Source organism: Prionailurus viverrinus, chromosome B1 (genome assembly GCF_022837055.1).
Source record: "Prionailurus viverrinus isolate Anna chromosome B1, UM_Priviv_1.0, whole genome shotgun sequence".
Taxonomy (NCBI): domain Eukaryota; kingdom Metazoa; phylum Chordata; class Mammalia; order Carnivora; family Felidae; genus Prionailurus; species Prionailurus viverrinus.
Genome location: NC_062564.1, coordinates 32,826,077 through 32,843,161, shown reverse-complemented (window position 1 = coordinate 32,843,161; position 17,085 = coordinate 32,826,077). Strand labels below are relative to the sequence as shown.

At 46.8% G+C, this 17,085-nt stretch overlaps 1 protein-coding gene across 5 annotated transcripts in view; it reads left to right on the top strand.

Annotated features, from left to right (window-relative positions):
* The window catches only part of DOCK5 (dedicator of cytokinesis 5), a 220,094-nt gene that overhangs the window by 54,268 nt on the left and 148,741 nt on the right, over positions 1-17,085 (top strand). For 4 of the 5 annotated variants that reach the window (XM_047855615.1, XM_047855618.1, XM_047855619.1 and 1 more), the window contains exon 2: positions 7,649-7,732. In XM_047855615.1, coding sequence (XP_047711571.1) covers positions 7,649-7,732 — 84 coding nt within the window. Of the gene's footprint in view, positions 1-3,023; positions 3,067-7,648; positions 7,733-17,085 lie in introns of those variants that run through there. The other variant, XM_047855616.1, reaches the window with a different exon arrangement.

The following is a 17,085-nucleotide window of genomic DNA, read 5'->3' as shown; positions in this document are numbered from 1 at the left end:
AGAGCCTGACGCGGGGCTCGAACTCACGGACCGCGAGATCGTGACCTGGCTGAAGTTGGATGCTCAACCGACTGCGCCACCCAGGCGCCCCTCTTTTACTTTTTCTTAACAAGAAAGAGATCAGTGGAAAAGAAGAGAAGCTGCTAGAACCGTAGGCATGAGTAATATTGGAATGCGTTGTAATGTTGTGTCCAGATTGAGGGTACTACAGTGAGCAAGTGATTGAGGCATCTGGGGTATTGATACCCTGGTTCCTCAGTTAAATCACTGTAGAAATGCTGGACGGGACAGCAGGAGAATGGTTAAAATATTCAAATAGTCCCTGGCTCTCCTGCTGCTTCTTAGGGGAACTCCGTTCTTAGCTTCCTGTAGGAAAACGGCTTTGCCGTCCTTAGGGACACCTGCACTTCATTGTCCAGCACCCTTAACCTTGGAAGGCCTATCGGGGCCAGTTTGTTTTGTTTCTCTGTAGGTCTTCCTGATTCCCAGTTTTCATTGAGTGACTTCCACTGGCTTATTGGTGAGGGTGATAGTGTCCATCCATCTTTGAGGATGTGGTTGCCATCATGCTCAAAGTGGGAAGCTGGACAGGGCCAAAAAGGGAAGGGGTAAAAGGGAAGGTGGCCACCATTTTTTCAGTGCCCGCCAGGTATTAGTCACGGTCCTGGGGATTCTGCATACCTCCTCCTCTCTGGGCTTCACAAAATCGTATAAAGAACGTACTGTTGCCTTCACTTTTTCGATGGGGAAGCTATGGGGAAAAGCTCAGCATGTTTGTAGATGATAGATCTCCACCCCCCATACTTCTGAACAATCTCGTTTCAGCTTTGCTCCTTTAAACATCCTGTGTACATTTAATTTCATATTAGTTTAAATGAGACGGCGCATAGTAACCACTTGGTAACAGCGAGCCAATCAGTAAATTAGTTGAACTTAGATCTGTGAAACCTCTCTCCAGTTTAAGTGTAATTATCAACTCCACCTACAAGTAGGTATAATTCTTAAAATAGAGATTTCTAAAGAATTACCAATGAATTGGTCAATACATCCTCTCCTCCTCAGTAGTCTAGGGAGTGAATTAAGAAGCCCGTAAGAACCTGCTCCTGTGGAGGGAGGAGGTTCTACTGTTCTACTGCATAAGCTGCTGTCTTCATTCGATGGCACCTGGCGTGGAGAGTTCTGAGTAGAGCGGGATGAGCGTCTCATCCTGAAAAGATTAGTTGGGAACCTAAATGGAATGCATAGATTTTTTTACTTGGGGTCAGACCTGCTGTTGAATCTGATCCTCTGGTCCTTACAGTAGACTGGAATTAAAGAGCAAAAGAAAAAAGTCCACCTGGCCATTCGGGACATCCCCGCGTTAACTCCAGGGCAAAGATCAAACGTGAGATGTGCCTTTTTTAAGGTTTTGTAGTTCTGATGGCTGAGAGTAGGTAGGTCAAGATAATAATGAAGAAGATGAAGTTTGGTCATCTTTTTCAATTTTCTGAACAGTAACTCAGATTGGGACCTTATTCTGGGCTTGCTGGATCTTCCTTTTGTAGATTCTACCAAACGACTAAATAGAAAATGTCATGCTGTGTTATTCTTCAAGGGCTTGTAATTTGAAGATTCGTGAACGAACCTGATTCATTAGACGGATTAACCACTAGTAACACATAGACTTTTCATTGTCAAAACCCATCCTCATTTTGGGGCCTGTTCGTGTTATTTTGTTGTTCTCTTGTCGCAGAGTCTGAAGACCTCAAAGTTCTTTTTTGCTCCCTCCTACAAGCCTGGTTTAAAAGGAAAGGCCAAATCAAAGATTTGATAAAATGCAAGCTGTTTGACATCTGTAGACCTACTGTCTTACCTACGTGGCTGTGCAAAATCATACTTTGAGGATCTAAACAGTAAGCTGCTTAGGGGGAAATCCCCGCAATTCGCAATTCGTCTCTCCCAACCTTGCGCATAGCAGCCAGCCAGGCAATTTATATTCAACAACTCCCTGTTCTTGTTTAATTTCCTCAGACAAAACAAGAGATTGCGGTGGGCCCGCCAGTTCAAAACAACACAACTTGTTTCTCCTGCTTCTTTTCATCACCTCATGAATCAGGGGATTTTGGAGCCACAGGGACCCTTAGAGTCATCTGATCTGATGCCTAGTTTACAGACAGGGAACCGAGGCTCCCACTGAGGAACTCACTCAAGGTCATGCATGTCTAAGTGGCATAGTTGAGTCTTCAATTGTGTTTTGTTTAACCCTCAGACTTTCCTTCATTTCCCCCTTTATCTGTCTTTCTCCATAAGAATTACTCACATTCCAGGGGAGAAGGCACAATCTGCTGAGTGCTAGCTGTTTGCCCGTTTTTAAAAACAGCACCAGCCTAGCAGACGACACGGTTACCAGTCATCGATTCGTATAATCAAGCTTGTTTTTGGACGTTGGGTTCCGATTGTACGAGAGAAATCTAAGGCAGGCATCACGCTGAGAATCTGTGAGCCTCTACTCTTGGTTTCCAGGCACCATTCTGGAGCAGCCTTGTAAAATGTGAGGAAGGCATCATCACAGGGCTGCGTCCCTTACCAGCTTTGCTGCTTGTAAAGCTGGGTTACTTGGGGGCAAGGCGTCTGCCTCTTCTGACTCTGTTTCCTCATTAAGTCATTGCGGTACACGGCGTGCACTTCTTGTAGTTATCGTATTGCGTATGGAAGTAAAATCGTACACAATACAATGGAAATGAGGTGTAATAAAGAGCGGGAGAGGGAGGGCGTGGCTCAAAAGTGCGCCTTTGGAACGAATACAGGACAGCCCTGAGTGTTCGGGAAGCTCGTTGGCATTTCAGCCCGAAGATGTGAAACAGATGAACGTCCTCTGACGACTTTACTGCAGCGAAAGGCATTTTGGGAGGGATGTGCTTCCCATGGGAATCTTTCGCAAGCTTGGGTTGGGCAGGCGGATTCTCTCTTGTGTAATAAGCAAAAAGCAGCAGGCGCGGTGATTTTGATATCCCTCTCTTGAGCGGCGCAGAACCACAGCTGTCGTTTCTCAGGAAGACATGCATCTTAAAGTTTGGGGAAGAAGCGGTGAGTAACCGAATCGATTGGTAGCTTCTGTAAAAGTCACTCTTGTGCCTTGAGCACCTTCTTTGCGTCTAATCCAGGATCTGGAAATGTGAAAGAAACGAAAATAAGATGCAACGGGGTCCTCGTTTGTGAGGAGTTTTCCTTTCGAATTGGTGGCGGATGATAAGCAAAGTTATCTGCGATTAATAACCCAAACTGCGTCGGAAGGAAAAGATGTCAGATGTCAGGAGAAAGGGATTCCTGTAGGCAACCAGGGACCCCGGCGTCACTTGTTGAATAGCATTGTGAATGGGAGTTTCAGATTGTTACGTGTGTGTATCCAAAAAATGAGCTGTTGTTCCAAAGAGGGATAAACCGTGAGTGAACACAGACTTTAGGGAGACTGTAGGAGTCTTGACTGGAGCAGAGGGTAGCATTTGGCAGATGATGGAGACTAACGTGGATGAGTAAGGCCAGGATAATTTTGGAAAATTTAGGAATCTAGGAGTTAAGGAAACATATTGGTCTATATGTTGTGTGTGTGTGTGTGTGTGTGTGTGTGTGTGTGTGTGTTTATAACAATCCTTGGTAGCTCTTTGCTGGATGCTGCCTTTGAGAATTTCTGCCTACTTTCTGATAACTAAGAACGAGGAAGAGATAGAGCTTGGTCATTACCCAACACGTTGTGACACGTCACTCTCATTACTTCCTGTTTCCATCTGAGAGGGGGGCCGCTGGAAGGAACTAGTCCCCAGTGAATGGGGACTAGGGGGAGTCAAGGCTATGAGATTTACATTTTCTATAGTAAACCAGACATTTACTTAGTGGGCAACACAGTTGAGTCCCCTGGCTCTCACACGAAGGAAGTGAACTTCATTGGGTCGAGGAATCCATCAGGAACTCACTGCTATGTTTACATCCTCTGCAGTTTCTCCTAACCCACTTCATTAGCCAAGCCGTGTTCGGAATTCATTGTCTAGTCCAAAAGCTCAATAGTAAATTCATTTCAACATAACTTGTCCAGGCTTCTGTGCCAAGACTACAGAAGAACACTCTTTGGGTGAGTCCCTTCAAATAGAGAGGCCACTTGGAAAAGATGTGGCTAGAGGTGTGGACTCCATCGCTGACGGCCTGTGATGTAGGGAGAAGCCTGCGGGCCAGCTGCAGACACAGGATGTGTTGCAGGTTCAAGAAAGAGCAGGAAGGGGCGCCTGGGTGGCTCAGTCGGTTGTGTCCAACTTCGGCTCAGGTCATGATCTCACGGTGCGTGAGTTCAAGCCCCGCCTCAGGCTCTGTGCTGATGGCTCAGAGCCTGGAGCCTGTTTCAGATTCTGTGTCTCCCTCTCTCTCTGACCCTCCCCCGTTCATGCTCTGTCTCTCTCTGTCTCAAAAATAAATAAACGTTAAAAAAAATTTTTTTTTTTTTTAAAGAAAGAGCAGGAAGTACCCACAGTTGGCAATGACCTTTGTGGGATCTGGCAGATGAGTTAGCGACCATCCTCGCGTGCTCGTTAGAGCTGCAGGGATGGGGAACATCTTGGTTCCTTGAATCGTCAGGTAAATGGCAAGAACAGAATCTCTAAAGGTGATTCTTTTTTTCTAGAACCATGCAGATGGCTTACCAAGAGAGCGAGGGCAAGAAACAAACCTGCTGAAACAAACAGACAAAAGCAGCTTTATTGAACTCTGATTTATATACTGTAAAATCCGTCCCTTTCAAGCTGGATGACTTTTAGTAAATTTACAGAGTTATGTACCCACCACCAAAATCTAGTTTGGGGATGTTTCCACCTGCCTGAAAAGCTCCCTTGGTGCCTGTTTGTGCTCAGTTGCTATTCCGTCCTCTCCCCTGCCCAGGCAACAAGTGATTACTGCTTGCTGCACGATTTCCAGTAGACTTGCCTATTTTAGGCATAGCAAATAAATAGAGGTCTAAAATATGGGATTTTTTGGTATGGGACTTTCATATAGCATGGTTTTTAAAATTTTTAAAGTTAGTTTATTTTTGAGAGAGAGCATGCGCACACACGTCGGGGAGTGGGTAGAGAGAAGGAGAGACAGAATCCCAAGTGGGTGTTGCACCATCAGCACAGAGCCTGATGCGGGGCTCGAACTCATGCACTGTGAGATCATGCCCTCAGCCAAGATTAACGGTCAGACGCTTAACCGACTGTGCCACCCTGGCACCCCTAGCATAATTTAAAAAAAAAAATTTTTTTTAATGTTTATTTCTGAGAGAGAGTGTGAGCAGGGGAGGGGCAGAGAGAGAGGGAGACACAGAAATGGAAGCAGGCTCCAGGATCTGAGCTACCAGCACAGACCCTGACGCAGGGCTCGAACTCATGAGCCGTGAGATCGTGACCTGAGCCGAAGTCAGCCAGTTAACCAACGGAGCCACGCAGGCACCCCCTCCCTTGGCATAAATTTTTTGAAGTTCACCTGTGTTGTAGCCTGTGTCCTTATTTCATCCCTTTTTACTGCTGAGTAGTGTTCCATCGTATAGATCGATCCTATTTTACGTATCTATTTGTTCATCAGTGGATGGGTAATTTCTACTTTTGGGCTGTTGTAAATACTGCTGCTGCTTTGGTTTCCTGTGACCCGTTGTGACAAATTACTAGGAACTCAGTGGCTTAAAACAACAGAAATTTATGTTCGCAGCTCTGAAGACCAGAAGTATAAGGTGAAGGTGTTGATAGCCAGTGCTCCTTCTAGAGGCTCTCGAGGAGATTCCATTTCTTGCCACCTCCTCTGGTGGTTGTGTCTGTCCCTGACTGGAGGTCACAGCGGTTCAGTCTTTGCCACCGCCTTCACATTTCCTTCTCTCCCGTGCATCTCCCAAAACTCCCTCTGGCCCTCTCTTACCAGGACACATGTGATTGCCTTTAGGACCCACGCTGATGATCCAGAAAACGCTCTTCCTCTCAAGGTCCTTAACTTACCCCAATTCTTTTTTTTAATGTTTATTTTTGAGAGAGAGAGCTCGAGCAAGCAGGGGAGAAGCAGAGAGAGAGAGAGGGAGAATCCAAAGCAGGCTCCAGGCTCTAGGCTCCGAGCTGTCCACACAGAGCCGGACGCGGGACTCAAACCCATGAACTGCCAGATCACAACCTAAGCCGAAGTCAGACGCTTACCCACCTGAGCCACCCAGGCGCGCCTAAATGTTTTGCTGCATAAGGTAGCATTCACAGTTTCCAGAAATCTGATGTGACTATCTTTTGGGAGGCTATTTTTCTGCCTACCATAGCAGCTGGGAATAGTCACAGAAAGTTGCCGCGTAGATGTGTTTTCATTTCTCTTCAGAGTGAGCGCGGAATGTAATTGCTGGGAATGTACTGGAAATTTATGTGTGGCTTAAGAAACTGTCAAACTTTTCCGAGGAGGCTGTGTCGTCTTCCATTCCTGCCGGCCATGAGTGAGGGTTCCAGTTTCTCCACATTCTTGCCAGTTGTCTACCTTTTTAAAACTCTAGCCGGGGTGTCTGGGTAGCTCCGTCAGTTCAGTGTCCTGCTCTTGATGTCAGCTCAGCTCATGGTCTCACAGTTTGTGAGTTCGAGCCCCGTGTCAGACTCTGTGCTGACAGCTGGGAGCTTGCTGGGGATTCTGTCTCTCCCTCTCTCTGCCCCTCCCCGGCTCGCTTTCTCTCTGTCTCTCTCTCTCAAATAAGTAAACCTAACAAACAAACAAAAACCCATAGCCATTCTAGTGGGTGTGAAATGGTATCTTGTGGTGAATTTGCATTTCCTTGATGACTAATGACAATGAGCACCCTTTCGTGTGTTTCTTAGCCAGCATATATGATTCTTGGTAAAATGTCTCTTCGGAGCCCTTACCCATCTTAAGACGGGGTTGTCGTCTTTTTGAATCGTAAGACTTAGCCTATTTTCCATAATCTGGCCCAGTCACTGCCAGTCCTGAGGATGTGGTGATTGAGGTCACCTTGATGCGGAGGTGCTGGGCAATCCATTTCCCCAGGACGCCCAGACCTGGGAAAAGATGGCCGTCTCCACATTGCACTGTGCTTTAGTCTGCTCCTACAGGGTAGATGGGACTCAAAGTGGCCTTTTGACTCCCAATTACTGTGCCAGCGAAGCCGGGAGATGGCTCATTCTGTGTCTTAGAGATCTTGAGCTCAGTGGTGATGGAGGCTGGCTGTTGTCTGATGGACAAGGGACCCACCTACAGAAACCCACACTACATTCTCATTGTAGCCTGGTGTTTTCTTTCATAACTCTTCCCACAATTGAAATGAAGTAGTTGTTTCTGTAATACAATACATTTAATATCTTCCTCCCTCTACCGGACTATTAAAAACCCCTGGGGCAGGGACCCCACCTGTGGGTTTTGTCTCTGTCCCCCGCCTCGAACACAACGTGTCGTAGACAGCCAACCAATTTTTGCCGGATGGAAGAACGAGTGTAAATTACCAGTAACGGGGGTTTAGGAGGATGTCCTCTGCTTTACAGTGGGTGATTCACACAAAATCATTAAATAGAGGGCTGTTCGTTCCATAAGTAATTCATTAACCACTGACTGTGCTGTGTAGTGACTTGTATTTTAACCGCCACTGATGCCATTTCCCCCGTGTCTTTCTCATTTCCAGCGATCTATAACTACCATGCCTCTCAAGATGTGGAGCTCTCCTTGGAGATCGGAGACACGGTTCACATCCTGGAGATGTATGAGGGTAAGTCTGGATGGCCTCCTGCCAGACGGGGAAAGGGAAGCGCAGTGGAAGTTACTTATTAATAAGGCACTTCGAGCAAACATCAGCGTGCCTTACTTCCTGAAATGGTGCTAGTAAAAAAACCCAGGAAGTACTTAGGCTATACAACTTTGTGCTGAGAGTGATTTCCAACACAGCCAGCCAAATACGTGAGTGCCACCGTGCTCAGACCCCAGAACGTCAGAGCATACGAATAGCTGAACCCCAAGCCGTGGATGCAGAAGGATCCGACACAGTGCTGGCCCGGGAGGAGCCACGTGGGACCCTGGATTGGCTGCCGCGCAAGGGAAACACTGCCGATTAAGTGGCTCTTTCTACTCGGCACTAAATGTTGCCAGATTGGGGGAGAAATGAGGGAGAGACTTACTGGTGCTGCTGAGATTCTTTCACAGAACTAGGTCAGGGCTACAGCAGGTCCAGAAAGCCCCGTAGTATATTTCCTGCAATTAGGTCAGGCTAGGGAGGTGGTCCAGTTAACCTGTCAGTGGGCTGGAGGGAAGTACTCAGCACGCCTGGTTTGTCTGAAAAGCACAGGTCGTGCCCACTCCCCCCCGCATCCCACCCCACCCGAGGCTTGTAGCTCCATCTCAGTGGAGCTTGAATCCCAGCAGGACCCCTCCACGGATCCACATTTCAAATTCAAATCCCAGAGTACCACCAACATGCGTCCAGGCCACCGAAGTTGAGGATCAAAGCAAAGACCAATTTTCGGGGCCCGTTTATTCCCTCTGAAGAGTAAGGCAGGAAGAAGGTGGGCAGCAAGGAAGACTTTTCTCAGAGGGTGAAGCTTCTTAGAATCAGGATCTCTAGATTTTCAGGATCCACACTTGTCCTCATCCACGTAAATGCTTGCGACGGCGGAATAGCAAAGGTGGCCATTAGGAATCTAATGCACTTGCCTAGAATGAGGGGGAGAAAAGCTGGGAAGCCAGGGGAAAAGGAAGCAGGGTTTGGCCATAGAAAAGCTAAGTCATTCTGCCTGATTGCATAGAAGACTCTATTATCCCTGCTGCTTCCCTTTATGTTTAGGCAGGGGGCCAGGGTTTCCTCTCCCTTCCACACAGCTCAAAGCACAGCCACGCAGCTCCCAGGGGCAGGGAGAAGGGGGAGAGGGCCGTGCGGACTCTCCCCACACCCCCCCTCTCTTTGCTCTTTTCATCCTCGCCATCTCAGGTCCAGCCCAACATCGGTTCCATGTTGTCCCTAAATCACCAAGACACAAGGGACAATCTACTTACTGTCTGATCTCAAGACTGCTTTGCTTGTTGAAACCACAGTCCCCTCAGGCCTTACTAGGTCATACTTCTTTGTCAGGGGCCAGATTTATCCATTCTAGCTAGTATCTGTGTTACACATTTTTGCATTGTACAGGCAGAAGGCATGTGTTTGGCTTTGGAAACTCTTCTGTATAGGCTTGAAAAGAATGTATGTTAGGACCATCTGTGGATGATGGTTAGATTCTTGTTTCTTTATCATTTTTTTTTTCAAATTTGCTGTACATCATTGTTTTCCTCCATTTTCCATCACAGAACAGTGTTCAGTCTTTCACCATGCTTACAGTTTATGTCAATGATGATGATTTACGGTGATGTCAGTTTTTTGCCTTATATATTTTCAGACCTATTTTTAGGTACGTACAATTTTAGAGTTGTTATACTGAAACAATTTTCACTTTTAAATTTTTTTAGAGAGAGAGAGTGCAAGCAGGGGAGAGGGGCCGAGAACAGGGGGTGGAGGGGAATGAGAGAGAGAGAGAGAGAGAAAGAGAATGAATCTTAAACAGGCTCTACCCTCAGTGTGGAGGCTGATGCAGGGCTCAATCCCACGACCCTGGGATCATGACCCGAGCTGAAATCAAGAGTTGGACGCTCAACTGACTGAGCTACCCAGGCGCCTCTAAACAGTTTGAACTTTTAATTCCTGTTTATTAAATCTTTTTACCGTTAGTTTTGTCTGTAGGATTGCTTTTTTCCTTAGTCTAGTTTGTCTGAAATTACAGCCAACTCATTGGCGGTCTAGGACTCCCCACTTTTGTTCTCCTGGACCCACCAGGCCATCAGAAACGCTGCCCGGCCATTCAGGAAACTTTTCTTAATTCGGCAGTTGCCCCAAGAAGAGAGGAGCCTCACACGCTGGCCTCGTCTCTCTAAGGTTTGATCTCTTTCAGATCTCGACCTGGTAATTCCCGCTTGACCGTAGTAGAGTTGCAGTATGTGTGCATGTGGTGGGTTTTGTCAAGTTTTTCCAAGTGTCCTGTGGAGTGTAGGAGGGAAGAGCGGAGAGTTGATTGGAAATAAAGTAGGTGATGTCTTTTGAATACATTTGCAACGCTCTCTCTTCATCGTTACGTGACCCGAACATAGTTTTTTGGAATCGCTCATTGAAGCACTCTGTCCTCCTAGGATTCATATAATGGTCCTTTTAAATTTGTGCTCTGTCTTTACCGAGTGGTTTCCCAGTTGACCCATGGACATTCCTCAAGGTAGTACTCCTCTGGAGCTAGCCGAGGAGGTCACTGAGCTTGGTTGGATTGAAACGTAATCCAGATCCACGAGCACCTCCATTTCAAGTACCTTCTGGAGCTTGAGGCCAAAAGCCACAGTGCTCCTGGTGTTTTGGAGCTCGCTGGCGCTGGCCCAGCTGATAGGCAGTCACACAAATACCTGTCACTTCATCGATGCTGCGTCTTGAGTATGATGGTCCCGGTGCTCCAGTCCTGACCGCAGGAAGCTGATGTTCTTGTTAACTGTTACCATAAAATATTTGGGGTGCCGCAGGGCTCTTTCACGTCAAAAAAGGATGTCCGTGCCCATTTGAAACCTGGTGTGTGTCAAGGTATGAATGGGCAGACTTAGAACATGAGCTTACGGAGTTCCTTTACCACCACCAAGAGGCCTGTCGGTTTTACGGAGATTATCGTATTGGATTATGTCTTTATATAGTGCTCATTTTAGGGGATTAATTTTTTTAATTTTTAAAAAATGTTTTATCTATTTTTGAGACAGCGACAGAGCACGAGCAGGGGAGGGGCAGAGAGAGAGGGAGACCCAGAATCCAAAGCAGGCTCCAGGCTCGGAGCTGTCGGCACAGAGCCCGAGGCGGGGCTCGAACTCACCAACCTCGAGATCGTGACCTGAGCCGAAGTCAGATGCTTGCTTAACTGACTGAACCACCCAGGGGCCCCTGGGATTAATTTTTTTTTTTTTTAATAGTGCCCACCTCGCCAGATGCAGTGATAGGTTCTTATGTCTCCTAAGTACTTCGAGTTCTTGGCTGGGTTCTCAAATTCCTTTATTATTTCAGGCAGTTCAGGACTAAGTGAGTGCAGGAGTACTTTGCAAACATTAAACAGGGTGGAAATGCTGAGTAATAACTTAAGTTCTCTCCCTCCTCCCCCATCTCCTCTTCCCTTTAAAAAAAAATAAATAGGGGCGCCTGGGTGGCGCAGTCGGTTAAGCGTCCGACTTCAGCCAGGTCACGATCTCGCGGTCCTTGAGTTCGAGCCCCGCGTCGGGCTCTGGGCTGATGGCTCAGAGCCTGGAGCCTGTTTCCGATTCTGTGTCTCCCTCTCTCTCTGCCCCTCCCCCGTTCATGCTCTGTCTCTCTCTGTCCCAAAAATAAACAAACATTGAAAAAAAAATTTTTTAAAAAATAAAAAAAAATAAATAAATAAACAAGATGGAAACGCCCAGAGTACTGCCAGATGGAATTTAAGGCTAACGCTGGCACTATTTCATGGCCTGAGGGGTTTTGTGTCTTCCAGCTTCCTGTCTGATTTGGCTCCTGGGGCTCCCCCTCCTCCTGCACACTCCGCCCCACCCTGCCTTTGAGATATTCGCACACCAGACCTGTGTGTGCTTTTTCCGGTATGGACACGAGTCTACCTTTCTGGAGCCCAGCTACGGAAACTTCTTTTCTGCCCACAACCCATCACCGAAAACCACTCACGGCTCTTCCTTTTGCTGTTTCCTGGCCTGTGGTCGCATGAATAATTATGAAAGTGGTCGCTTCTTGAAGGCAAAGCCAGCTCGTCTTGCGTCTGTAGGGCCGGCGCCTTGCACAGCAGCTGGCACATAGTAGGTGTTCTGCAGAAGTCCGTTAAAGGAATGAAGACAAAAGACAGGACCAAAGCAAGCCTGACGGAGCAAGGCGAGCTAGCGTGGAGAGTAGGGGAGAGGGTGGCAGTCACCTCCACAAAACCCCAGGTATCATAGGCAGAGTTGTTCTCCTTTTATGAGGGAAATATGGGAGGCTCCAACATTGCCCCCATCCGCAGCAGACTGCAGAAGGATTTGGTTATTGCATGAGTTTTGTTGTCTTTGTTTTTAATAACCGCTGCGTTGAGATCTATTTCAAATACCATACCGTTTACCCATTTAAAGGATACAATCCTTAAAAGGGCAATCCTTGTCCTTTAAAGGGCAATCGTCATCACTGTCTACTTGCAGAACGTTTTCATGAACCCAGAAAGAATCGCTGTACCCGTTTGGTGGCCATTATCCCCCAGCTCCAAGCAACCACCGACCTAGTGTCTGTCTCAGGAGATTTGCTCCGTAACATGGGGCCCTTTGTGACTAGCTGAGTGCGATGGTTTTAAGGCTCGTCATTGTTGCAGCGGGTATCGGTACCTCCTATCTTTTTATGGCTGAATAATATTCATTGTATGCCTACATCACATTTCATCTATCCATTCATCCGTTGATGGACATTTAAGTTGTTTACACTTTTCACCTATTATGAGTAGTGTTGCTATAACCCTTTACGTATAGGTTTCCGTGTGGACGTATGTTTTCAGTTCTCTTGTTCCTAGGTATGTTCCTAGGTGTGTTCCTAGGAGTGGAATTGCTGGCTCATGTAATAACTTTTCCTTTTGGAGAAGTGCCAGTCTGATTACTTGAGTTTTGCCCCCAGCCCACAGCCCAAATGAGTGCCCTGCTATCGCTTATCACTCACCGCTTTCTGTCACCTTGCTCCTGAACTTCATTTGCTACTAAAAATGGGCGCAGGGACGGAGAACCGGCCGTGTGTACTGCTCGTGTTGTAGCGGCCCCCGGGAATTATGTTCCTTCAGAGACTTTTTCAGGGAACGAGATCCCTCGAGGACTGAAGCCAGTGGCCTCGCCTCTCTTCATCTTTGGCATCAGCCCGGCCTGTAGTCATTGCCACATCTTCGCTTCTTTAACCAGGCCAGGGATTTGGTAGCGAGGTGGCTGTTCCCTCTCTCGAGTGTTCTTTCCCACCCCAGATCCGTGGGCGTGGCTGGAAACTCGCTGCTCTCTGGAGATTCCAGTTGTGGTCATTTATTCACTCAAAAGAACTTGCTGAGCAAGTGGTGATGCTCTTATTCTGTGCTAGGTACGTTTATTGAACACGAGAGATGCCCTAGGCACTGAGGGAGGTCACCTGAGTGACAAAATAGCAAGGTTCCTGTGCTCACAGGGTTTTCATTCGAGGGATAGACAAAAACAAGAGAACAGAGTGAGTAAACAAAACAATTCAGATACTTCGAAGTGCTGTGAGGGAAAAAGGATGATACTACCGGGACCAGAAGGGATGGCGAGGGAGAGGGGAGAAGGCAGAAAGTACTGCTTTAGATCAGATGATTTTGTCCCTCTCTAGGTTGCCCATCCTGGGCAGGACACTTAAACTCTTTTTGTGTCACGGTCATTGCATCTAAAATCGGGTCACTCCTTGAATTGAAAGTGATGAAATGAAAGTGCTTTGAAAAATCAGGTTACGGCATTCTTGTTACCATTAAGCTCTCCTCTCCTGTGATCAGCCAAATTCCAGTCATAAGTGACTTAATGCCCAGGGTCCGTTGTTCCAACAATGAGTACTGGTTTCCTGCATTTGATTCATATGCATTGATGGATTCGTTTTCAGCCCCATAAACCACTCACGAGCTCAGGAGAGAGGGTGGCTGGTGTTAACAGTGATTTCTGAGGATAAGCATAACACAATTGGCCATAGCAAAATGAGATAATGTCTCAAAGGCGTTCCAAGCTCTACGGAAGCAAGTACAGCACAAAGCTGTGTACAGTTTTAGTGTAACATGTAGCAGCCCAAAGCATAGCACAAACGATTGCGTTGGAACCCGAGGAAACAGGCAATCTTGAGAAGTTGAAATAAAAAGAAGCATTTGTGTATATATAGGCAGTCCCAATATACCCATGTTATTTCTTCTGTATAGAATGAGGCCGGTTTTGAAATGCACCTTTATCGAGAAATCCATTCCCTTATAATAGAAGGAATTCATATGGATTATGACTTCAGCTGTACGTATCTTGAATCTTATCTTTATAAAGCAGGCTTTTTCTAAAGTTTATTTATTTATCTTGAAAGAGAGGGAATGAACAGGGGAGGGGCAGAGAAAGAGGGAGGGAGGGAGAGAGAGACACAGAGAGAGAGAGAGAGAGAGAGAGAGAGAGAGAGAGAGAGAGAATCCCAAGCAGGCTCCATTGCCGAGTGTGGAGCCTGACACGGGGCTTGATCTCGTGAGATCACGACCTGAGCCAAAATCAAGAGTCGGATGCTTCACTGACTGAGCCACCCAGGCGCCCCTAAAGCAGGATTTTTTTTTGTGAGTAAGTATAGCGGGCAGTATCCTGGCAGATAGGTAGAGTTCCATGGCACTGAATTTTGGTTCCATGGCTGACAAACCTCTAACAGGAGCATAAAAAAACTTTTTTCCAGCAGAGGCTTAATAAGCACCTTTCTGAGATGTGCTAAGTGGACCCGTATTGGACCATCTGATACCGTAAGGTCTTACTGCGCTCTTTCAGAATGTCTGATTCAGGAAGAGGGATTGTCACACCTTCCCGTCCTGTACAGCCTGGTAGCCTTGACATGCCCCTGTTGTACCTCTTCGTGTTTTCTTCTCCATGTGGTCAGCTTTGCACAGTGATCACGGACGAGTAAGAGACAAAAGCAAACCGAGATTAATTCGTAAAAACTCAGGTCTTACCAGCATGTAGAAAATGCTACTGGGTAGAAGCTGAAATAAGGCGTCTGATGTGTTTGTAACTTTCATTTGCTTTTGTCACCCGGCGGGGCAAGATCATTGAAAGTATGCTGTAACTCAGAATCCGTGGCCTCACCATGTTCTAGGGTTAAAAACCACTGCCTTTCACACACATCACTGGCAGCGAGCCCAGCGGCTTGGATTTTATGATAAGGACTGCGTGCAAACGTTTTGGCATCAGCCTGGGAAGCAAATTAGGCCTTGTTGAGTGTGCCGGTCATTTCCCACGTCTGTCTGACCTTTACCTTCAGTCCTGCCTGTCAGCTACTACTCCTGGGGACATGTGTTCCCGAGACGTGTTTTCCCAAAAGATGGACGTGGCGGCGGGAGTGTGTTTACAAGAAAAACTAATTAAGAGCAGAACCGGTGAGAAGTTTCAGATTTAATCTTAGCAAACGGAGAGTGCCTTTTCTTCTTTCAGAAGCATATTTGGATGTGCTTGTAAAATGCCATCCTTAAAATTTAGGTTACTGGTATATTAGGAGGTAGGACGCGGCACCTTCTAGCATAGGGGTCAGGACTTTTTTCCGAGCGGGGCCTTCGTTCAGTTACATTGTCGTGATGCCGAAGCCCAGCCTGAAAGCAAAAGTGTTTTGGGGAATGCTCTGGAGGAATGGTCTCCTGAGCTTTTGGCGTCCCATTAATTTCCCCCTCCAAGGGATCTTGCTGGGATGCAGGGGTCGAGAAGGTGGCAAAGCAGTGAGCAAGCTCCTTCCATCCCACACGGACACGTAACCACGCATGGCTCTCTTCGCACTTCTGAATGCTGGGCCATTCACACTATTTGGTGTATAACGTTTACCAAAAATGCCTTAGGTGTCTCTTCTCCATCGTGAAACGTAGCACATCAAAGCACTGTGGCATAGGTAAGACTCTGTGAACGATTAGCGTAAGGAGAAAGTCCTAGAGGCAAATTTAAGATCGATTGAGGGCACATACGAGAACCATATTTCTCCTTTTGCTTATATCTGGAGAGAGAAGGTTGACGTATGCCTCTACTTTGCTCATGGTAATATAAGGACAATTTGTGATCTCAAAAAGCACACAAAGGGACTCGGGCATCACAAATACCCACTCTGTGCTGGAGTGCCCCATTTTATGCAACCCGTAGAGGCGAGTCCTCCAGTAGAAAGTGTCATAGAAAACATGCTGCCTGAGAAACCTGAATCCCGCGAACCAGTCTTAGAAGCAGGTGGGAACTTCGGTTCTTTTCCTTGCCTCACCGCCGTGCAGAACTCAGGCTACAAAGAACTGTGCACAGAGTAAGATAGGCAGGATTCTTGTTACAGAAAGATTTTCAGTCCGACCCTTATGTTCTGTGTATGTGTCCCCAGCGTTTGTCATCTGATCAGTATCAAATACGTCCGCACTCAACTTTGCCAATAGGAATCTAAGATTTTATTTATTTATTTAAAAAAAAAATTTTTTTTTCAACGTTTATTTATTTTTTGGGACAGAGAGAGACAGAGCATGAACGGGGGAGGGGCAGAGAGAGAGGGAGACACAGAATCAGAAACAGGCTCCAGGCTCTGAGCCATCAGCCCAGAGCCCGACGCGGGGCTCGAACTCCCGGACCGCGAGATCGTGACCTGGCTGAAGTCGGACGCTTAACCGACTGCGCCACCCAGGCGCCCCGGAATCTAAGATTTTAAACAACTGTACCTGGCAAGGTAGTCCATCTTCTAGGTGGCAAAAGTAACTGACACTAAATTTCTAACCTTGAATACTTGTTTAGTGTCCACCAATATAGATTGAAGAGTCTGTTACTAGAGTTGGAGTTGAAAGAATGGGAGGGGGTTGGAGGAGAGCTTTTTGTTTCGTTAGTCTTCCTGTCACGTTCATTGCCCACCGAATGTCAAGTCAGGCCTCCAAATACCCTATTTTGGTAACTTCCGAGTTCTTTTTTGGCTGCGTTCAGTATCTGCTCAGACCCTGAGTTGTTTAGCACCATTTTCTCAATTATTCCAGCCATTGTCATACGGTTTTCCTGTCACCCGCGCTGTTTCGGTAACTTTTTCTGGTTACTTTTCCCTTAAAGTCCTCTTTTCCATGATTTCCTTGGGGCCAGGGAACTTACCATCTTGGAAACTACAAGCGTATCCTATCAGGTGCTCCGGGTCTGGAGTGAAGCTTCCAGCCGCCTTACGTCTGCTTCGGCTCAGTTCGTCGTCAGGAACTTAAGAATGATTTAGAGAAGTTCTTCTTCCAGGCAGCACAGACACATTCCTCAGAAAACAAAGAAAAGAGAACTTTAAATAGTCTAGCGTCATCAACACAGGAACCAGATGATGGC